Source organism: Glycine soja, chromosome 8 (genome assembly GCF_004193775.1).
Source record: "Glycine soja cultivar W05 chromosome 8, ASM419377v2, whole genome shotgun sequence".
Classification (NCBI taxonomy): domain Eukaryota; kingdom Viridiplantae; phylum Streptophyta; class Magnoliopsida; order Fabales; family Fabaceae; genus Glycine; species Glycine soja.
In genome coordinates this window covers 16,212,089-16,234,674 of record NC_041009.1, presented here as the reverse complement: position 1 = coordinate 16,234,674, position 22,586 = coordinate 16,212,089, and the positions used below count along the sequence as shown (strand labels likewise).

General features: G+C 32.4%; 3 protein-coding genes across 5 annotated transcripts; 1 reads left to right on the top strand and 2 right to left on the bottom strand.

The window, feature by feature from the left end:
- Positions 1-1,027: 1,027 nt before the first annotated feature.
- Positions 1,028-6,721, bottom strand: LOC114422364 (mitochondrial-processing peptidase subunit alpha-like). The gene is made up of 13 exons (XM_028388681.1): positions 6,528-6,721; positions 5,919-6,158; positions 5,219-5,515; positions 4,112-4,279; positions 3,807-3,971; positions 3,616-3,696; positions 3,425-3,491; positions 3,124-3,221; positions 2,566-2,638; positions 2,411-2,481; positions 1,783-1,832; positions 1,515-1,627; positions 1,028-1,425 (listed from the first exon to the last, which is right to left on the bottom strand). Exons 1-13 carry the CDS (start codon positions 6,567-6,569, stop codon positions 1,373-1,375), a joined length of 1,518 nt encoding a protein of 505 aa, XP_028244482.1. The 5' UTR covers positions 6,570-6,721; the 3' UTR covers positions 1,028-1,372.
- A 3,026-nt stretch (positions 6,722-9,747) lies between these two features.
- Positions 9,748-14,773, top strand: LOC114422460 (ATP-dependent 6-phosphofructokinase 3-like). Its single transcript, XM_028388825.1, has 12 exons — positions 9,748-10,069; positions 10,233-10,279; positions 10,416-10,455; positions 10,523-10,585; positions 10,673-10,810; positions 10,940-11,158; positions 11,231-11,299; positions 11,419-11,548; positions 12,205-12,470; positions 12,831-12,879; positions 12,970-13,124; positions 14,553-14,773. The coding sequence occupies exons 1-12, from the start codon at positions 9,977-9,979 to the stop codon at positions 14,658-14,660; spliced, it is 1,377 nt and encodes a 458-aa protein (XP_028244626.1). The 5' UTR covers positions 9,748-9,976; the 3' UTR covers positions 14,661-14,773.
- A 245-nt stretch (positions 14,774-15,018) lies between these two features.
- LOC114422363 (DNA repair protein RadA-like) lies at positions 15,019-22,174 on the bottom strand. 3 transcript variants are annotated; one of them, XM_028388679.1, is made up of 15 exons: positions 21,556-22,174; positions 20,970-21,025; positions 20,507-20,565; positions 20,326-20,397; positions 19,999-20,079; positions 19,715-19,822; positions 19,347-19,409; positions 19,046-19,126; positions 18,237-18,302; positions 17,597-17,737; positions 16,845-16,922; positions 16,601-16,639; positions 16,097-16,179; positions 15,772-15,844; positions 15,019-15,452 (listed from the first exon to the last, which is right to left on the bottom strand). In XM_028388679.1, the coding sequence occupies exons 1-15, from the start codon at positions 22,041-22,043 to the stop codon at positions 15,273-15,275; spliced, it is 1,668 nt and encodes a 555-aa protein (XP_028244480.1). In that variant the 5' UTR covers positions 22,044-22,174; the 3' UTR covers positions 15,019-15,272. The 3 variants fall into 3 exon arrangements, with proteins under 3 accessions (XP_028244480.1, XP_028244481.1, XP_028244479.1); XM_028388680.1 differs by lacking the exon at positions 21,556-22,174 and adding an exon at positions 21,241-21,377 and having other exon boundaries at positions 17,597-17,752; XM_028388678.1 differs by having other exon boundaries at positions 15,027-15,452; positions 17,597-17,752.
- Between the last annotated feature and the right edge of the window lie 412 nt (positions 22,175-22,586).

The window sequence follows — 22,586 nt, the reverse complement described above, 5'->3', positions numbered from 1 at the left end:
AATATTACCATACCATGATTCTCTAATAATAGTACAACAAGATGGAAGTGTTTATTGAGAATTCTAAATATTAATTATCATATTTATTAAATTTGGATTTACAAAAATTACTTAAATAATTTGTTAGATTACAAAAAATGGAAAATATTTAAATGAAAATTACAATAAGCATATGGGATTAGTAAGTAGGTGACAAAATCTAAAAAGAATAATCTGAAAAAAATAATAATTCATCATAATTGACTTAGTTGTGGAGGGTTGGAATAATATGCATAAGATTGATTCAAATTCCACTATAATCATTGTAAAAAAATAAATTATTCTATAACATTCTTTTATTATTTTTTATTTTAAGTATTACATTTTATAATTTTAAGACATTACATATTTTATTTTTTCGCTTAATATTTTTTAAATAATAATAAGAAATTTGTAAGAGGATTAATGTAAAGATTAGTAGGAGTATACTTTACTTCTATAGTGATTGTGTCTGGCCTACTTTCTATATTAATTCGTACTATTCTATTCATTAATATTTAACAAGTTTTACAAGCATAGTACAAAAGTGAAGTCTGTGTCTGACAAAGCTGAGTCCTCCATAGCGATAATCAGGAAGACCCTTCAGAGTACAATAAAAGTGGTTGGTAAATGGACATATACACAATGACATATTCTTAATACAAATTTAAAATGTATAAATAAGAATAATTTGATATAATTTTATAAAATCATCTTTTTCTTACCACCCAAATTAGGCAGATTGCAAAAAACGACTACAACTTTATCTCAAAAAAAAAAGAGTACAACTTTGGATATAATAGTTTTGATATTACATGTTTAAAGCTTCTATACACAAATTATTTTTAAAAACATTAAAAAAATAGGCCAAACATTTGTTCATTTTTTAGAAAAACTAATAAAATTGATAGAATAGTCCCTACAAAATGATACAAGATCCACCACCTATTTAATGAATTCTATTTAATATTTTATAAACCCTACATAAATATATCCAAATAGTAGAACATGTTAGAAAATTATATTTGATTGATGAGTATATTACTTGCAATTTCTTTAACTATTCATGCGTGGGTTGGCTTTTGTGCTCTGTTGAGAAAATTAATTCATAAATAAAAAATTGAGGTGAGCATTAGTCATGAGACCATGCACCTAATACACTAAGGCAAATCGTTATATAAAAAAAAATTAAAAAAAACATGGAACCAGAATAAATGGTTCCTCAGGTCCGCACAAAAACTTCTCTGGGATTTATTTTCAGCATTGCTGATTCGGTGTATATTGCTCTCGAAAATTTGAAGTAGGCATGCTTGTGATCCAGAAAATATAATGAGCTGGTGGATCACATGCAATTTCATTTTGCATGGAACTTGCTGTTAACAGATTCATAACTTGGCACATTCATGACTGTCACAAAAGAAAGAAATAATGTTTTTCTCAGTTAAGACTAGAGTTATCAATCAGTAAAGAAATTCTTGAAAGGAAAAACTTATTACCATCCCCATATGATGCCATGGTCAAAGGTGAGGAAATAATCTTTTGAGCAATTTTAGTGATATCATTCAACGTGATTTCATCTACAGCCTTCAAGAACTGTTCCACAGGCTTCCTGAAAAGGGTAACATTGCAATTTACAAAGAATTACACTTCCATTCAAGAATTATAGCTTGTGAATAGAGTATATTCATAAAGTCAGACAAGGTTGAAGCAATAGGATATAAATGAAAAGAAAATTTTCAAGGTCTTTTGAGATTGATGGTTTACCTTTCTCCATAAGTCAAAATCTGCCTCCCTATATCTTCTGATGCAATCATCTGCAAAAAAAAAAATGATTATTTTAAGAAAATGAGATCCAAATGAAATCTAACCAGACCCACTTTTCATTTAAGTATGTAAGATAAAAAAAGAATCACAAGGCAGAAACATGCAATGATGTTATATTCACATACTTTTTTAAGAGCTTTCAAAGTTTCAGGTGGAAAGGAGGCCCTGACTAAGCTAGACATGAAAATTGTGTTTGAGGTGGACATGTTCAAAGGAAAACAGAAAAAAAAAGTGATAAAACCATGGTAATGAGAGGTGAGGAAGTGTATAAAGGGAAGCAGTGAACCCAAGGGGTTGGTCAAGTGGGGGCAAAATGGGGTCTCGCATGCTGTAGGTTTGAGCCCCCACTCATATCTTTGGGATGAAGTGAATGTAAGCTTTTTTGTAAGTACTGAGTCTAATATCATCAGTTCCTAACATTATTGAAGAATGAAGACTAATAGAATTTGAAAAAATTGATACCCCTGGAACGATGCATAAACAAAGGAGTCTAAATGTAAGACAAACTTTCAAAGTATTTAACCCATCACAAGTTATGTATTAATTATTAAAGAAGGCAAGAGCATACTCTAGATTCCAGATTCATTAGAACTGCAGACTTTGTGGATTTTTTGGCTCGGTCAAGCTGTACCTGTGTAACTGTCATTGCAAGAAGTTCTAGTTCAATTTTGCACAAATAAAGATTCCAACTAAAATACTGCAGAAACAGGAGAGATGTAAAACCTTGTCCAGGGGAAGCAATTGCTATTAGTTCTTTGGCTGCTATATCAACAGTTTTTGGCACAAAATCAGGGCTCTACATCCACAAATTTGAATGTGTAAACCTCAGCATAACATATTAAGCAGCAACTATTATGGTTTAGCTTATATGAAGAAGTAATCACTTATTTTCAGCAGTTTCCTAAGAATTTTTTTTTTATAAAAAAAGCTATTATCCCCTCTAAAAAATGTTCTCCCAAACATGCACTAAAAGTGATTTATTTTTACAATCATAATTCATGAGTAACAATTGAAAGGTCATCGGCAAGCCACATAGAATCCTCAAACTAGCCATACACTCTGATCAACATTCATCATGGCAACTTTGTCTTCAACTAATAAGCACATTTTAAGTCTAGGCTATCTAGCTTTTATCAGCATTGCATAATATAAGGGAACTTGTTCCCCTAGACATAATAATCCAGCCTTTCAAAGGGGGAAAAAGAAGGAAAATCATATCTATATTCAAAACTATATTTTGTGTAAAGGAATGTCTAGAAACAATGACGAGTGTTTGCTTACAGTGCTTGCATAAATGCCAAACAGTCCTGTATTATTGAAGATACTGTTGAATGCAGAAAAAGATTGAATCTGCTGATATTCATTCAGCACATTAAGATCTGGATTCAGTAGTACACGCAAAACAAGTTAAAATATTAGAGTTGAGTATGTATGAAACTAAAATGATGAAGGAAGGTGAAGTTCACATTAGCCAGATAAGCTTTACACCTCAGATGGAGAATTTAATTGAAGATAATGACAACGTTAAAGCACATAGCTGTCCAAACTAAACAGCAGACAAGAAAGTATAGGTAAAACATACATAGCCTTGAGTGCATCCCTTTTCCAGGCCCCCCTGCTGAGAATGACCCACCTCCTCCCATAAGCATCTGCATGATTCAAGAATTATTAGTTCCATTCAATCATTTTGTACATACTTTTTTGAGCAACAAAAGTAAGGACGAAAAAACCAAAGCATGGTATTTCTATCACACTCAGACACAAAATGTGTACCTGTAAAACAGTCAAAACAATAGCATCTTTCTCCTTTTGCCAGCCACCAGGCACTTCAAAAGCAATAGCAACATGTGTACCCTGCCCTTGCAACATATCATAGAAGGTAAATAATAATATTTCTTAGAAGGGGATACATGAAGAGAATGAGATACAAGAAAATGCAAATATGTATGTAAACTTATACACACCCCTTCACCATGACGACGAAAATCACCCCCGACATAGACAGACTTTGGTTCTTCAGGACAGGGAACCTTTGGTAGATCAGAGAGAAGTGGCTCAGCAATAGATAGAAGCTCTTCGTGCTCAACCCCAGATGCTGCAAGTACCATTCTAGGTGCTGTGTAATTCTCCTGATTTTTCACATCCAGCAACAATTAGATTCTCACATTGCAAGGGGAAAACAGAAAGAAAAAACAGTCAAAATTACAAGTGTTGCATAAATTAATACCAGTAGGATTTATGTAGTAACAGAAAGGATAACAGATCTTACAGCAACAAATTCCTCTAAACTGGGGCCATCCAATCTGTTTAGTGCTGCTTCAGGAGCCAAAAGAGGATAAGCCAATGCACCAGAATAACCAGCAGAGTGAATTGCTTCCAAAAGCAAGCCCTGGGGATTGTTAGAGAGTTCTCCAAGCTCTGCTTTTACTTTCCGAAGCTATGGTTCAACATGTTCACAAGGAACGCTATATCAGCCATCAACAAAGAATACTATGCAATCAAAATGAGAATGACAAACTTTTAGCAAGACTCCTTTGAGTCTCTATTAGGATCCAATTGCAAGGCATGGGACTTGATTAAAATGCTTAAAAAGTATGGGATTCCATCATGGGTTTTATACGTCCTTGGTTTCTCCCACCACAATGATTAGTTTTCATGGTGTGGTTCTGGTTCTCGCAAGGTTCATATCAATTGGTATCAAAGCCTTCCAATCATATGCATGGGTGTCAGGGCTGCAAAGCTAGATGGAATGCTAGGATTTAATTGAAAGCTATGGGAATAAGTTACACATTGGGGGTATGTGATTTTAATATGGGATTTATATTTTATATAGCCTTGCCACCTTAATGGTTAGGCTAGATTTTCTGCTATTGCAATGTGGTTCTCCCAAGGTTTGTATCAGCTTCACAATCCACAAAGGGGAAACGAAAATCAAAATATAATACTGAAAGGAAGTCAGGGCAAAAAAATAATAATAATTTAGCAGTCAAAATGAGTTAGTATAGTTAGATCTTAGAAGGGTAGAATATGTAAATAAAGAAAAATACTGAATAACTTTGTCTATCTTTCATATACTTTGTTGGAGGTGATTAAAGTGTAGCTATATTTATAGGAAAGGAATATCCTATATATTACTGTAAAGAGACACTGGTGTTTTACTTTCACTTTTTTTTTTCAACCAAGAATTAACCCACTAGACAGTGGCCATATTTTTTCTATAAAAGAATGTGTGTAATTGTTTGTCCATCCAACTGTAGATCATAAAACAGACAGAGAAAAGCCAGCCCAGTTGCTGAAGAAAATGATGAATGAGCTTGCTGACCTAAGAATGACAAGATCAGTCCCGGAGAAAAGAGAAACTTGAAAAAATAAATACCTCTTCATTGACTTCCCAATCCAAGAAGGCTGGGTGCCTTACACAGTCAACCAGTAATTCAACCATTTGTGGAACATAGGTCTTTAAGGCATCAAATGTATAACCCATTTGCTCCCGAGAGGCTGAGGCTCCTACATTACCACCAATTGCTTCTACTTCCCTTACAATGCGAAAGTGACTACGGTTTGTTGTGCTTTTGAAAGCCATTCGCTCTAGCAAGTGTGAAGCCCCGCTTGAAAATGGCGTCTCATAGATGGAACCACAGTCAAGATATAACCCAATTGAAGCTGCAGGGTTCTAATTAACAACAAAAATGGGGGAAAAATCAATATGCTAGCCAAAACCCCCAAATGCAACATTAAATCTTACAGTAACATTGTCATTGAACATATCAAGACACCAAAAAATTACAAGCATGCACATACAGCTAAATCATAAATCACGTTGTCATTGTTGAACATATCAAGATGCCAAAAAACTAAAAACATACAGTTAAGTCTTACAGTAACATTGCCATTGAACACATCAAGACACCAAATAACTAGAAACATGCACATACAGTAACATTCTCATGGAACACATCAAGACGGCAAAAAAAAAAAAAAAACTAGAAGAATTGGCATAGAGTTAAATTAAATCATATAGTAACATTGTCAATGAAAGATATCAAGACACCGATAAACAAGAAAGATGCACATACAGGCGAGGTCTCTGATGCAATTTTGAGTCCATTGGAGAGTGTTGTGATCTTGGTCTTGCTTTGTTCGACGAAATCTGGAAGTGAATCTGGGAGAGCAACGCCACCAAGGGGTATGTCAAGAGGAGGAAGAGCACTAGAACGCTCTCCAGTAAGCCAGCTAAACAAACCACCAGATGAAGTCCTTGCAGCTACCGCGGCCGAAGTTGAAAACCTAATGGATCCCAAGTTACCTCCATGGCCCTAATCACATGGTTTCATCACACAAAATCACACAAACAGCAGCAGCAGCAGCATTCACCACAAAAAAGAATATTCCATTACACCATTGAATGCCACCCTAATTTTTTTATGTGAATAACAAAACAGTCAATTGTAACATGACAAAACAATCTAGGAATTAGAAAAACCGATTGCGTGGGATTTAATTTCAATTTCATACAATGAATCATAAAAGGGGCTCCAATCTTCCTACCCACCAAACTAATTTCCAAGAAAATCAATAAAGAAACATTTTTTACCGATCAAAATCAAATTTTGTTATCAGGGTAAGATCCAAAACATTAATATTGGAATGAAAAAAAAGGATGATATGATAGTGTTAGTAGTGACCTTGAGATGCCTTCTGAATGATGAAGCTGCAACTCTGTACATGATGCGCAGTGACGAGGAAGAAAATCAAAATGAAGGGCTTCGATTCAGTGAGCTTTGTGTTCTTCTGATTCTGACACCGCCAACAAGCCCTATGAAGCTGAAGCTGAAGCAGGGCAACGCACAATAGAGAATCAGATTAATTTGGAATTGGTCAATAATTTTTATTTTAATCAAAATAAATATAATTATCAAGACCAAGAAGTACTGGACTGGAGTTATTCAGGCTTTTAGAATCTGGCCCAGTAAAGTTGAGCATCACAATCCTTTCAAATGGACAATTTTAGCTGTAGGGAATTGTTATTCTCACGTCCTCAATTGCTATTTTCACTCTACGTGTTCCATTTTTTTATTCTGAAAATACCCTTATAAAAAATATGATTTTGCTGTTCAAATTGTAAAAAAGAATCATATCTCTGTCACTTGATTTTTTCGCTTCCATTAATTACAACGAGAATATGATTTCATTTAATAATGTACAATGAAATCATATTTATGTTTTATGTTATGAAACTGAATAATATTTATGTTCTGATATTTTCAAAATATTTGATTAAAAGGGTAGTTTTTTTTTATTGATTTGATTACAAATAATTGATTATAATTTATTTGATTACAATTAATATGTGTTAATCAATTAACTTTTGTATCATTAATTTGATTACAATTAAAAAAGGTAACTTGTGCGCATGATAATAATTTATTTTTAATTAGATCAATTTTATGCTTACTACTATAGTGAATAGAGAAACTTTTTTTTTTTTACCATTTTAGTGAAATTAATTTTAAGTATGATACTTTTAACTTTTTCTTGGGTGGCTAGGATATTCATGATTGCCCTTTCAAATAAAGGATTTTCTTGATTGAAAGTTAACGATTAATCCTTCAAGATATAAACATTTATTTATGGAATTGACGTCATTTAATAGATGATATTTCATACACACAAACCTATGAATGAAATATCTAACCACATGTTTAAGGAAAAGCCATAACACACCATGTTGGTGTTATTTTTAACACTTATAAAATATACTTATACTTATGCATATTATTGCCTTTTTTTTTACCGATAAGGGACTGTTTTTTTTTTTTTTTCTAAATGGGGGACGATTTTAAATAATCTCCTAAAAAGGATAAGTCGTCAGGTGATGCAATTTTAAGTTAAAAATCGTAATACTTATTACAAATTTGTATTTTTTTTACTGAAATTGTAAAATTATTTATGATTTCAGTTAATTTTTTTTACGACTTTAAAGTAGTAACCACTTTTTTTTTTTATGACTTTGAAGTAGTAAAACCTTTTTTTTAATAAAATTTTTTAAGTTTAAAGTTTTTTTATAAAAGTTTTAATTTTTTTTATGGTTATTTTATTTTTTTTTCAAATTTTTTAAAATTGTAAAAAAATTATTTATTTAAATTTCAAATAACTAATTTTAATTTTACTTATTAATAATTTTATTTAATAGGGTGTATATTTTTTATGATTTTATATTATATGTTATTAATTTATTTTAATGTTTTATTATTTAAAATATATTATATATGTTTAATATTGTTTTATTTAAATGTATTTGTTTATTTAAAATTTAGATAATCTATTTGATATGTCCCAACACCATCTATCACAAGCACATCATCAAGAAGCAGTCTTTCCTCGATGTCAAGGAGGTCAACAAAGTTTTCAATCATTAAAATTTTCATCATTTGTCTCAATACTTATCTCAAGTTCCTTCTATCTCAAATGTTTTTGATGGATCCTCACAAAGATTTGGTTCCACTTTCAACACTCCACCATCTTCATATAATCTATCACCATTGAGCTCTTCTTATCGTCTATCATTACCTACTAAAATGCATGCATGATGACATGGGTCATAAAAAATGAGGAGAATGATAATTATAACAATACCAACAATAATGATGATGATGATAATGATGGTGATCATGTTCCTCACCAACAATACATAATTACACGTAAGCATCCTTGAAGAGGGGTAAAGTTCATGGAACAAGAGGACGTAAACAAATCCAACCCAATAAGACAAAAGATGGCATATCTAGGAATCATTGTGAACATCATCTCATTATTAATTACAAAAAAATGTAATTTTCATTTAAATGTCATCCATTTTTAAATTAAAGTGTTTCAAATTTTTAGTATCTCCTTTTAATTTTAGTATGTATTTTTATTAATAGATTATCTAAATTTTGAATAAACAAAAACATTTTAATAAAACAATATTAAAAATATATAATATATTTTAAATAATAAAACATTAAAATAAATTAATAACATATAAAATAAAACTATAAAAAATATACACCATATTAAATAAAACTATTAATAAGTAAAATTAAAATTATTTATTTGACATTTAAATAAATAATTTTTTTACAATTTTAAAAAATTAGAAAACAAAATAAAATAACTAAAAAAATAAAAATTTTACAAAAAAAATTTACACATAAACAATTTTATTAGAAAAAAAGGTTTTACGACTTCAAAGTCATAAAAAAAGCTTTTACGACTTTAAAGTCGTAAAAATAAAAAAAAATATGACTTTAAAGTCGTAAAAGAAAAAAAAATTAATTAAAATTGTAAATAATTATACAACTTTAATTGAAAAAAATACGAAATCGTTATGATGTTATGATTTCTATCTCATTGTCATGTCTTATCCCTTTTGAAAAATTATTTAAAACTGATCCCATTTGAAAAAATTGAAAAAAATCAGCTCCTTATGGGTAAAAAAGTCCATATTATTTTATCATGCAAATAAAAAAAAAAAATTCTAAACTCACTTTTAAATACAATTTATAAACATATTTTTTTTTTAAAAAAAACTAAATAAAATCTGATTCGAACAAGCCTCTTTTTTTCATGTAAAGATAAGTTTTTTTTTTTTTTTTTTGAGGTAAATGTAAAGATAAGGTTAAGAGATGAAGAATTGTCTCTTGTTCAACATACAAAAAAATTGTAAGCAAAATGAGTGATCATGAGATATATGTGATTTCCGGGCACCACTTGTGCTTTGGACTGATATTAATAATAGTATCATATTTTGCCTTGCAAAAAAATGAGATACATGTGATTTGTGCAATACGTTTATGTTCCAAAACACATTGGACCCTACCATTCATGTTTGTCTATTTCTAGCATTCTCTTGTCTTCTGTGTTCGACAGACAAACGTTGGACTAACTAGTACACGTATGTATGTTAAGGTGAATCAAACCACGTGTGTCTTTGGCCGTCGGATTCATCATCAACGGCCATAAACAAACACATCACCCCCTCAATGGAACTCTTCCATTTCATCTTCTGTTTCAACCAGATTCGTTTGCTCTGAGTTCTCTCCAACACACAACAAATTCTACTTTCTCTGATTCCATTTCCACCATCATCACCATGTCCAATTCTGAACACAACATCATCACTGGAAATGCTGGCTATGTCCTTGAAGATGTCCCTCATCTATCTAACTACATCCCTCACCTCACTGTAACCTCTTCTTCTCCAAATGCTTCTCTTTTATTTGCTAAAAAAAACTTTGAGGAGAAAGAAAGACACTACTGTGTGTTGCTTTTTTGTATGAGTTTGTATATCTTCCATTGATTACAAACATGTTCTGACCTCTGATTCTTTTTTGTTGTTCATCATGCAGACATATCGTAATCCATTGCAAGACAATCCTTCCTATTCAGTTGTTGAGTACGTTACTAACATGTTGTATTAAAATTGAAGTTTGAATTAATTCTTCCTGGGGTTGGTTTTTCTATGTTGTGAATTTGCACATTGGTGTGGTAATTCAATCTGTGATAATTTTTATTGGTTTATGCATCACCAGGGAGCATTCTGTTGATGTGGATGATACTATTGCGCAAAAGGCAAGTTGTTGTTGTTGTTGTTCTCTCTTTCATTACAGTGTTCCTGAATTGTTAATTCAGTGTCCAGGTAGTTGTACATAAGAATAGCCCAAGAGAGACTCATTTTCGCCGTGCTGGGCCGCGTCAGAAGGTTGGTTTGTTTTGTTTTGTTTGGCTGGCCACAATGTTGTGTGTGATTTATGGGGTGACAGACAGCAATGAATTGAATGTTTCCCAGGTATATTTCGAGTCCGAGGATGTGTATGCTTGTATTGTCACTTGTGGAGGTCTTTGCCCTGGTGTAAATACAGTGATCAGGGAAATAGTTTGTGGGTTATACCATATGTATGGGGTGCACAAAGTACTGGGAATAGAGGTACCAATCACTCTAAGTACCTTCTTTATTTCTAACAGACAGATTAATTAGCATTTTCATTTGAAAATTTTCATGAACATTTTCATTGTGTTGGAACCATCCTTGGTACCTCAATTCAATTGTATGCAGGAAGGGTATAGTGGTTTTTATTCTCGCAATACAATTCCATTGACACCAAAGGTTGTGAATGACATCCACAAACGTGGTGGAACCATCCTTGGTACCTCACAAGGAGAAGGAGGCAATGATACCTTAAAGATTGTTGATAGCATCCAGCATCGGGGAATTAATCAGGTTTACATACTTGGAGGAGATGGAACTCAGAGAGGGGCTTCTGTGATTTTTGAGGTAATTGTTCAAATGCTGCTATGCAGAAAGTTGATTTTTTTAGGCAATTAAGGTTTTGTTATTTGCACACAGGAAATTAGAAAACGTGGCTTGAAAGTTTCAGTGGTTGGAATTCCAGAATCTGTTGATAATGACATCCCGGTAAGCATGCTTGAATTGGACATCCGAAGCCTTACAATAGAAGCTACTTTGATGAGAATGTAAAAACAACGATATACTTTTAAACAGTCACCTAATTAACCATGTTGTACCTGAATCAGGTTATCGATAAGTCATTCGGTTTTGACACTGCTGTTGAAGAGGCACAACGAGCCATAAATGCTGCTCATGTGGAAGCAGAAAGCACTGAGAATGGTATCGGTATTGTCAAACTAATGGGTCGTCACAGTGGTAAGTATCATTTATATTTCGTAATTTACAATACAAGCTTAACCTTATGCTAGCTATATAGAGTAGAAGATCTGAAAGATGACTTGTAAGCTGCTGTCATCTTTGGTTATTTTCATGCCTAGTGACATCTTTGGTGACTGAAAGATCTGGTTTTAGTTGTTTCATAGCCATCCATTTTGACAAACACTTACCCTTTAGTGATCTTGCAAGATTGTACCTCCATGATTTTTCAACTGTTTCAAACATTTCTCATTTTTGCAAATTGCAACATCTTTCTAGAATATCGGTGTTTTTTCTATTTTTGTCCATGTAAGTAACATTTAGATCTTGTCTTTTCTAAAATTCCCCCAAAGTTAGTTTGTCTCTAATGTGAGTAAGGTGTATCCACACTTAAATCTTAAGGTTCAAGACCACAATACTTTTTTAATTCAATCATGGGTGGATACACCCCTTCTTGCGAACTTTAAAGAAAAACTCACTTTAGAGGAGCCTTATCTAAATAACATTTCAATTCCAATACCTTCCAACAACACCAGGGGACTATCCTTCCTTTGGAATCAGCTCAGCTGCACTTTTACCATAATCTGTTAATCTTAGCATTTCCTTCTTTTGTAGTATGAGTTGTTATGGTTATTTGACATTACCTAATCATACAGGGTTTATATCTATGTATGCAACTCTAGCAAGCCGAGACGTGGATTGTTGCTTAATTCCAGAGTCACCTTTTTACCTTGATGGTCCAGGTGGACTCTTTGAGTTCATCAGGAAAAGACTTGCAGAAAACGGGCATATGGTTATAGTAATAGCTGAAGGTGCAGGTCATGAGCTTATTTCGGAAAGCCTATCTGCTACAAATAAGCAGGATGCTTCTGGCAACAAGTTATTTCTAGATGTCGGTCTGTGGTTATCACAGAAGATTAAGGTAAAACGTCAGGAATAATGCTCCTGAAGTATGTATTTTTTTATCTAACAACTTGTTTTTCTTGCACTATGGTTAATAATTTTGAAGTATGTTACTTCCAAGAATCTGAATAAAAAAAAAACACATGTAACTAGATCAAATTTAGAATTTGTTGATAATACTAGCTACATTGATATGTAAAATTATTTCAACTGCTATGTCTGGATATCTTTATTTCACAACTTCTTTAGTAGTCTCACTTTGACAACATCTGCTCTCAAACTACATTCTAGCAATTGGCCTATTATACTATCTTCATTTTTTCTTTTTCATTTTTCGTAGTAACAAGTTTATATGCTTATTTATTTATTTCTGTTGTAGGACCACTTCACAAAAAGTCGAAAGATGGATATAACTCTGAAGTACATTGGTGAGCTCTATTCTTTCTACTGGTGCAAATGAGAGTGTTACCTGTATAAAGTAAATATTCTAACCAATTGAAAAAAATTTTGTGTGATAGATCCCACCTACATGATCCGAGCTGTTCCAAGTATTGCATCTGATAATGTATATTGCACTCTCCTTGCTCAAAGTGCTGTTCATGGTGCAATGGCTGGATACACGGGCTTCGCAGCTGGCGCGGTCAATGGCAAACATGCTTATATTCCATTTTATGTAAGTCATTGTTAATTCTAGTTCTAGTCTAGTCATAGTTATAAAAATTGGACTGATCGAACCGATTCAATCGGGATCCAATTATCAAGGCGGTCCATCTAAGCTATTGGACTGAAAATGTAATCAACTCAATTTGGCTGAGTTTGGACAAATTTGGTGACCCCGACCAAGTTGGCTTGATTTTACCCGGTTGATGAGTTTTTTTTTAAATAAAATAAAAAAAATATTTTTTATTCTTTTACATTTTTTATAACATGTTAAATTGTTAGTAGCTAATTATTGAATAATATATAATATGTTCATAATATTATTTTTTTATCTTAATAATAATATATAATAACTAACTATTATCATATTGATCATAGTATAATTTAATATTTATGTGTTTTATACATTTTGACTAGATTTTCTTATGGTCATTTGACAATTTTTGTATTTAATCCTAGAAAATAAAAATTTCTTTGATAATTTAATGATAATATCCAAAGATTAAGTTATAATAATAATTAATTAATTATATAATATTTATAATTTGATCATTACGGTAAATTTATTTTGAAATAAAAATATGAATTGATCACATTTTATTAGTTGTTATATATATATCGAGCCAATAAGTGACCCATCGGTACAACTTTTGATCCATTGATTCACTATTTCAACCGGATCAATTATCAGGCTAATTTTCATAACATTTAGTCTAGCACGTGTGTTTGTTTTTTTGGTTCAACACCCCCCAAATGGATGTTCAAGGATAAGTAACAATTTGATGTTTGTCACAAAATGGTACTTTGAAATGTGTGCCCACATAATGAAATGGTAAAACAAACAGCCTAAATCTGTTTGCTATAGCGTCACTAGTGTTTGGTTGTATTTCAATCAACACTGTAAAAGGAAGTAAAAACACACATGGAGCTATGCTTGTAATTTTTTTTCCTTTTGTTTGGGGCCAAACTCTCAGGATTATTATGCATAAGCATCAAATTGGTTTATATGGGTAAAACTGGGAGCAAAAGAATTTTATAAATATGGTCAAGTTTCTTTTTTAGAAAAATTGTAATGAAAACTGGCCCATGAAATTTTCACTTTTTTTTATCCATACCAAACTGGTACTGAGAATTAAAGAGACAGAGTAGTTATTAACAATTAAGCACACTAAGTAATTATTTGATCTTATATGTGTAAATATTAAATAGAGATTAATTTTTGGTACATTATTTACACTATCAACTATGTAGATATGATTTTTAAAGTAGTTAAAAAACCTGCTGATATTTCATTCTATTTAATTTGTGGTTCTGGTTGATGATGATGTTATGTAATATTTTATGCATTTTTCTGCTGTCTTTATTCTTTAATGTTATCCATTGAAATTGAAAACTGGTAATCTTGTGCAATTGTAAATTGAACTTGTTTTGTAATGTGCAGCGGATAAATGAGATTGAGAAGAAGGTTGTTATAACTGACCGCATGTGGGCAAGGTTACTGTCTTCAACCAATCAACCTAGCTTCTTGAAACCACTGTCATCTCATTAAACCAGCTGCTTGTTAGTGTTTTCTTTTTACCTGCACTTGTTTAGTGTTAACTCATGAATCAATTCAAGAGCATCAGTGCTTTAATTAAATGAGTTGCTTATTTTACAATGCCACTTTAAAATTCACTTTAATTTTTCTTATTTTTCTACTGATTCTTGGCCTAGGAAATACTTTTTTTTAATTGATATTGATAAAAAAATTAAAAAAACGTTGCGCTTGTATGAGAAACGCTACGTAAAATGCTCCAACATCGCATCTTATTTTTAAGCAACTCGCATAAACAACCCCTCTAGGGGTGTGCTTGATATTTTGTAAGTATTTCAAAAGTTTTAAAGGGAATTGGATTCAGAGATGAAGATTTAAAGCTGAAAGCCTGAAAGCACACTACATTTTTTATTTATTATTAATAAGCACATAGAGCAAATAGTTCTGTGAAGACTGAAGAGGACTACTCTTCAATATATTTACATGGGAAAAAGAAACAAGAAAGGAAACTGAACTCAGCCTCTAACAAAAGTTAATTTAAATATATTACATATTTTATATATTTTTTACATATACAAAATAACTAGTCATACTTTACGTGACGCAAATATGTTATCTGAGCAATTACTACCTCCTCATTATATTAAGGAATACAGTGTTAATAACCTCTTTCAGATTCCTGCAACCAACAACTTCCATCTTTTCTAAACCTTCGGTTCCCAAAGCTTTTTCAGCCACCTTGGGTACTATACACATTCTGTAACCCAATTTCGCAACGGTATATACCCTTTTCTCCATTCTAGGAACCTGCATATCATCACATAATATAACAAGAGTTCAAGACCACAATATCTTTACAGCATTATCACTATTTAGAAATCTTAAGGTAACACAGAAGAAACCGGGTACGAGATCTAACGGGCAAATGAGTAATCCCACAAAGAAAAGCTTTTATCTTTTTTTTTTTTTTTATCAGCGAGAAAAAGCTTTTATCTATGGGTACATGATGCAACATTTTATCATTGAATTTAACATTGTATTAAGCACAACTTTATGCAACTGAAGACTCTAAATTGACCTTAAAATGCCATAAAAGCAACATTAACATATTAAAGAACATGCTCACCATGCGAAGCTCACCACCAAGGCCAATTTCACCAATGAATGCAATGTCATTTGGAATAGGGATTTCCAAGCAACTGGAAAAGGGGGAAAGACAACATACGTAATTAAGATTAAAATCTAATAACAGTATATTGGAACATATGACTGTACGGTCCCCCTAAATTTTTATGTACCAAAAAAAATGACCGTATAGGGAACAAAATTCACTTGTCCAAACAAGGTGCATGAAATGGTCAACAATACCCTCCCCAATCCTCAGAAGACAATGATCATTGTCAGATTAACAAAATTTACATCATTTAGGAAAAAAAAATCAAAACAAAAACCTGCTGCAAATTGCTGCTGCTATAGCTAGATCTCCTGCAGTCTCAGTCAGTGCCAATCCACTAACAACATTCAAAAATACAGCCTGTTGTATAAAGGCAAGACAAGGAAATAGAATACAATCAATACAAATATAAAAATTAAAACATATCTGCTGGTGATATTATAAGCACCAAACAGGCAATGGACTTGATAACTGGTTACACAGTTAAGTGATGTGATGGCCGAGTGTTATAAATGATAAGTTAACTCACACAGTTTTGCAGGAAAACTCCAGAGGATCAAGCAAAAATAAGATAGAGAAGCCAGATGTGAATATTTTTGTTCGTTGTCAATGAAATTCATTGAAATTCTAAATTCTCAAAAAGAAAGATGCAGAGCACACTCACAGTGAAGTAGGCACTATTTTTCTATATTCCCACTATTTTTTTATTTGTTTATTCAGCGGATTTAATTCTGTGAAAATTTCAACATTGACATGATATCATATTAATAAATCAGCTTACATGTTCTTGGAGACGAAGACCTGCTTGCTTTATAAGAACCTGTGGTTCAACGGAATGACTGATGGTCAAGAACAACTTTATACCATTCATTTCAATACGGCAGGTTATACTTTTAATGAGAAAAACAAAACCTATCAAGATCTTTTTTATTCACTTTCCATTAAGAACAGAGAGAATATTAAAAACTAGCATATGATATAAAAGCAGTAATAAAAATACTAACAAAAAGGAGACATTAACTCACAGATATGATCATATCAGCTCTTTTTTGTTGGATCCCATTAACTTGCCTTGAACCTGTTGAACCAGAAAGACAAAGTGCCTGCAAAATACAACTGGAATTAGCTTAATAATTCTTTTGAAGGATGTCAGAGTAGGAAAAAAAAAGTCAAAGGATGCAGAATATAGTGTGTTCCTAGTAGCTTTCTTCATTGGCATGGCAAGTTGATCAGAAGATTTCAGTAAAAACTCGTCTGGATTTACTACAAATTAGACATTGTAAACATTCATAACTTTGATTTCTTTCAAGAAAGAAGAGCATTTACCCATTGCTTCATTTGACTACGAAAGAAATAACAGAGAAAAAAAATGAGTACAGGACAATGGCAATTGAGAAGTATAATTGGAGATTTCCAACATAGCTACATCATCACATTGTGATTAGCACTTAGGGTTCAACCCAATATAAGTTCCACCAGACAGTACTAAGATGGAAAGTAGAGAATGACAATTTAACCTAAACACCACGTATTATATTTGAACCAAAATTCCAAGAATGCAAACACTGCATTGCTGGCACATACTGAACCCAGTGTTCTGTAAGCATTATGATTTCTTAGAATGGCTTGCAATTTGCAAAATGTCATGATTGATGACAAGGGTGACCGTGGTGATGTTTCTCAAAAGTCAAAACAGAACTACCAAATATATTAGGAAATTCATACCGCGCTTGACAACTTAAAATATGTAATATAATGAAAGCACAAAAGCAAATACCTGAATTTCAATAAGGAATGTCCGGGACCCATCCATGATTACAGCAACAGCTAGTCCAGCTAATATTTCTGAATCCAGGAGCTGTTCACTGAGAAACATTTCACTGGCATTTGAAACAGCCTGAAGTCCTGAATGTGACATCTCAAAAACCCCAAGCTGACCAAATAAATACAAGACCATACAGATCAAACATAATTTTTTTTCCAGATCAAATAATTAGAGAGTAAATAAGCTCAAACCAAATAAGTTTAAGCAACAGACATAATAGTCTAATACACAAGGAAGCCACTTATATATGTTGTTAAATTGAGAGATGAAGCACAAGTAAAATCCATTAAAATGTAATGTTTTAATCCTTTACACGGCATATCATTCATTGCATGTTACCATACCGCAGTTCTACAACAATACCAACTTACTAAAATAGTTACACAAAACGAGTCATTGACGAGCATAGGTAGACAAAATTGGGAACAGCTGAATGGTGAAAACAGACACAGACCCCAGAAGAAGCAATTGTCAGTACACACTATTAAAAATATTATATATTGCATTCAGTTAGTTTATAGAAAGTATTGATAGAAATAAAGCAATTAATATCAAGGCATACTAGATCAATAATATAATTATAGTGGCATACCTCATCAGCAGATCCAAATCGGTTTTTCACAGCTCGAAGCATACGATGAGAAGAGTACTTCTCACCCTGAGCATTAAAACAAACAGTTAGCATAGGAAAGATACAGTAGTTGACAAAGGCCAACTATAAGTATCATGAACAACATATGCAAGGTGTTACATACATACATACAAAACTTCCAAATTTTAGTTTAAAAATATAGCAAAACTAATTTTGAAAAGGGAATATGAAGAACCATGTCCTGCAATTGAAGTATTAAACCAAATTTCAGAATTATTTAAAATATTATAGACAGTGATACTTGTCTTGATCACTAAGAATAGAGCACTTTTGTAGTGTAATATTATTATTGTTCACTTCATCTCATACTTTTAGTTACTGTTTATTGTGATTTTTCAATTTTTCGTTTTTACTTGCTTTCCTAAGTCCTAACACTAATAATTGATACTTGCACAGTTGCACCTGTTATCACAAAGCTGCAAAAGCACAATTAAAAAATAAGGTTTTCTATGAAAGTAAATTGGTATTGAACAATGTACTAGTAAATAGTAATACTGCTAAAAGCATAAGCTACCAGAAAATCATGTAGATTTGCAACGCCATAATGCACAAAAGATATATGAATGACACATATTCAGTAATGTGTCAGATAAAGGCTCAACAGATTTAAGAGCCACGAGCAATAACATACATATCTAAAAGGGAATAGAAACCCAAGAAACATGACAAGTAGTAGAAAGTATAACAATAAGCACAAATCAGCTTTACCAACTATTCAAAGAAAAAAATAATTGTAACAAGATACCAACTTCCATATACAAAACAACATCAACAATATGCTCCAAGACACGAGGTCCTGCAATGTCTCCAGATTTTGTCACATGTCCAATCTGAAATACAGAACAAAAAGGTAAAACAAACTTTAAAAAAAAAAAAACAGAAGTACCACTGTGGTCATGAATGTCAGCAATTCAAAGGCCTTTTAATAAGTATATATCATGAAAAATGTTACAATGCATAAATAGATAAATAATTCGCCCACTTAAGTACAATCACTAAATTCATCTAAAAGGTATACTTCATAAAATTGATTGATGTATGTATGCTCACCAAAAGAACTGGGATGTTTGTCTTCTTCGCAAATCGCAGTAAAGCTGAAGTACATTCTTTCACCTGTCTCACACTCATTGAATGTCATGCACCATGGAACAAAGCATTTCATTTCACAGCCAAAAAGGTATAGCTGATGCATTTTTATTTTTTTTGTAAGAATTTAATTTGTCTTATTAACGAACTTCAAATACAAAGGTGTGGCATAAAAAAGTAGACTAAATTAACTAATTTAAAGCAACAGAAGATTACTACACCATGACTATTGGCCTTCTATAATAAAAAATAATGACTTCATCTGGCTATGATCATAAGTTCTTAACTAGGAAAGCACAAGCTAATTTGGAAATTGAGAATAGATTCCCCACCTGCATAATCCCTCCAGGACTTCCCATTATTCCTTTTAAATAAACAGTTTGTATCGAATCAACAATAAGAGCCCCAGGGGAGAGATACTGTACTTTCTTCAGTATGTCCTGAAACCATAAACAATTTTTAAAAATATAATTGCTTAGACTTCTATACAATGCTGCAGCCAATTAATTATCAAGAATAACATTTTAAGCCAAGCATACTTACTGATAGAAATAACATACTATAATTCGTTAAAATTCATGTAAAAAAAAGTAATAGCGCAAGAAAAAACTAGCACCTCAACATCATTACTTGAATATAAATAAATATCTGATTCAATCCTAAGGCGATCTGCTCTGTTACCAATTTGCTCAACACTCTGTCATATGAAATCAAAGGTGAATAATAGAACATTAATGCATGAGGGAAACAAGAGGTTGACAGTATTGAAATAAGGCTTACCGGTAATTTTCTGCATATTAACATCAAATTTTATTATTTTTCAATCATATAAAGCACAAGTAATATGAGTAAGATTTTTATAATCCCTATGAGCTTTTCAGCAATTTAGAATATCAATAACTTTCAAATTTTAAAACTAGTAAAATATTTGCTAAAAGCAAACCTCTTCACCAGAGACATATACAACTGGACATGCTTCACCATCACTGTCACCTTTTGCAATAATTGCAGCTATCTTCCAATTCAAATGTTAAAATTAAAACAAATGTTAGTCAGCGCTGACCAAGTCTACAAAAAAAGTTAACCATCTAAATCCAGTTTCACCATCCCAGCATAATTCGTACCTGCAACAACAAAGTACTCTTCCCAACACCAGGATCACCACCAATTAAAGTCAATGAGCCTTCAAACCCAGAGTTATAAACAAAGTTAGCCATTCAATGCACTTGGTAGCAAGGCTTCTAGTGCAGTTGACTTTAGAATGATATGATAACTTATTAGACAATTAGCTGGAAACATTCATATGAGAATTCAGGATCATACAAAGACCAAAAAACACACCAAAATCCATAAATTATATAGCAATAATGACTATCCATTCGCCGAGATAAATCCCCAAAAGTTGCAACTCTTTGAACTAGTCCACACCCATCAAATATACTATTTATTTCAAACAAGATCAAGACAAAATGTTTGAGCAAAAAGGGGTGATCCAGTGCATGAGGCTCCCAGTCCAAAAAATTTGTGCAAAGCTAAGCATAAATTAATTAGAGCAGTAATTAATCTCTACAGTCAGAATAGAAGAACCTGGTACAAGACCACCACCAAACACTCTGGAAACTTCATCTCCAAATGGACCAGACCTGAGATCAAAGCAAGCTACACAGTATAACACTTGAAAAAGACACCACATTTACCATGAGATCTAAAGTGAAGGTTCATGTGAAGATTCTCTCACACACTATAATGTATGTACTGACTACTGAGTTCTTCAGATCATTACCAGATGGTAATGCTTTAAAATACTTATGAAGAGGATATTTTTTTTCATAATTAAAACAGTAGACTGATATATTACCTGTGACATTTACATTTCTCTCTATAGGTGTATATAGATACTAGGTGTCCAGTATCATAAAAAATAGGAATATAGGATACCCTCATAACATGAAGACAAATGTTAGCCACACTCTCACTCATACTCTCTTTCCTACACTCTCACTCATACTCTCTTTCCTACACTCTCCCTGTGATTGATTGAAATTTCTTAAAAATCACCAATTTTTGTGGATCTCATATTTAAATTAGGAGATAAAATCATTAATGAGATAAGTGTGACCCACAAAAATTGGTTGCAGTACATAATTATCAGGAAGAGAAGAGAGAGACTCACAGAGGAATTCTCCAATGGTGATGATCAAGTCCCTTGTTTACCTCTGTCAATCTCAAGGGGCGCATTTCACCTTCCTGTTGCGGTAGCCAAGACCCCACAACACCATCCTCCAAAACTGAAAACCCACTAACCACAGTATCAGCATCACTAAATTTGGCTTCTTTCATAGTGCCAGATACACTGCATGATCGACACATGCCCCACCATTGCCCTGCACTGTACCCACAATTGCAGCAAACCCATTGAACTTTCTCCTTCCCCGCCTTCTTCTTCCTTCCAATGAAAACCCCACCACCACCTATCACTCTCCCTCTCTCCTTTCCCTTTCGAAATTCTTCTTCTTCTTCTTCAAATTTAGCATTCGAGCCATTAGGGTTGACTGAATTGGGGTCTTGTGGGGTGTCAATGTCAAAGCTTGCACTTACTCTTCTTGGATATGCCCTGCGAAGTGGGAATGGAGGGAAACCAGAAACAGAGAAGGAAAGCATTTGGGATTAGGGTTTGCGTGAATGAGTATAAACCCTACTGCAGGATTTTAGTTCAAAAGTCTCAACTATAATGTAGGATGCAGCATCCAATTTCTGGTTACAAATTTCCCACCATTTTGTTTTTCAAAGAGCAATTTCCCACCAATTAACGATTAAATATTAAAACTTGTGACGTGACTAATATTTTTTTGATAAGTTTACATGTGTTTTGGTGAATAAATTGTTTTGTCCACAATTTCATATGAATCGAATTTAGGTAAGGGGTTTATACCAACTCAAGCATTATTTAATCACCTTGTGATTTGTGTCTAATGGAGATATAAATACTTGAGTTGATTAGAGTTGAGTAAATTTTCAAATTAATTTAATTAGATTTAGTTATTTTTATTTTTTTAATCTAACTCAATAATTTGACACAAATTTAATTGGATTAAGTTGAGTTATCATATTGTAAATAATTTTTTTATGGCTATTTCATATAAAAAGGTATAAGATTTAAATCATCTTCTAATTTTTATAGTTTCATGATTATGTAAAATTTTG

What these genes read in the sequence shown, in the direction of transcription:
- LOC114422364 (XM_028388681.1), bottom strand. Translation starts at nt 6,569, where the DNA reads ATGTACAGAGTTGCAGCTTCATCATTCAGAAGGCATCTCAAG. An exon ending in ATTGGGAAGTCAATGAAGAG is followed by an intron (nt 4,280 to 5,218) that starts GTATTTATTTTT and finishes GTTGAACCATAG; the next exon opens with CTTCGGAAAGTAAAAGCAGA. An exon ending in TTCGTCGTCATGGTGAAGGG is followed by an intron (nt 3,697 to 3,806) that starts GTGTGTATAAGT and finishes TTGCAAGGGCAG; the next exon opens with GGTACACATGTTGCTATTGC.
- LOC114422460 (XM_028388825.1), top strand. Translation starts at nt 9,977, where the DNA reads ATGTCCAATTCTGAACACAACATCATCACTGGAAATGCTGGCTATGTC. An exon ending in CTGTTGATAATGACATCCCG is followed by an intron (nt 11,300 to 11,418) that starts GTAAGCATGCTT and finishes TACCTGAATCAG; the next exon opens with GTTATCGATAAGTCATTCGG. An exon ending in TATAACTCTGAAGTACATTG is followed by an intron (nt 12,880 to 12,969) that starts GTGAGCTCTATT and finishes TTTGTGTGATAG; the next exon opens with ATCCCACCTACATGATCCGA.
- LOC114422363 (XM_028388678.1), bottom strand. Translation starts at nt 22,043, where the DNA reads ATGCTTTCCTTCTCTGTTTCTGGTTTCCCTCCATTCCCACTTCGCAGG. An exon ending in CACCATTGGAGAATTCCTCT is followed by an intron (nt 21,026 to 21,555) that starts GTGAGTCTCTCT and finishes CTTTGATCTCAG; the next exon opens with GTCTGGTCCATTTGGAGATG. An exon ending in GTCCTGGAGGGATTATGCAG is followed by an intron (nt 19,410 to 19,714) that starts GTGGGGAATCTA and finishes AGTGTGAGACAG; the next exon opens with GTGAAAGAATGTACTTCAGC.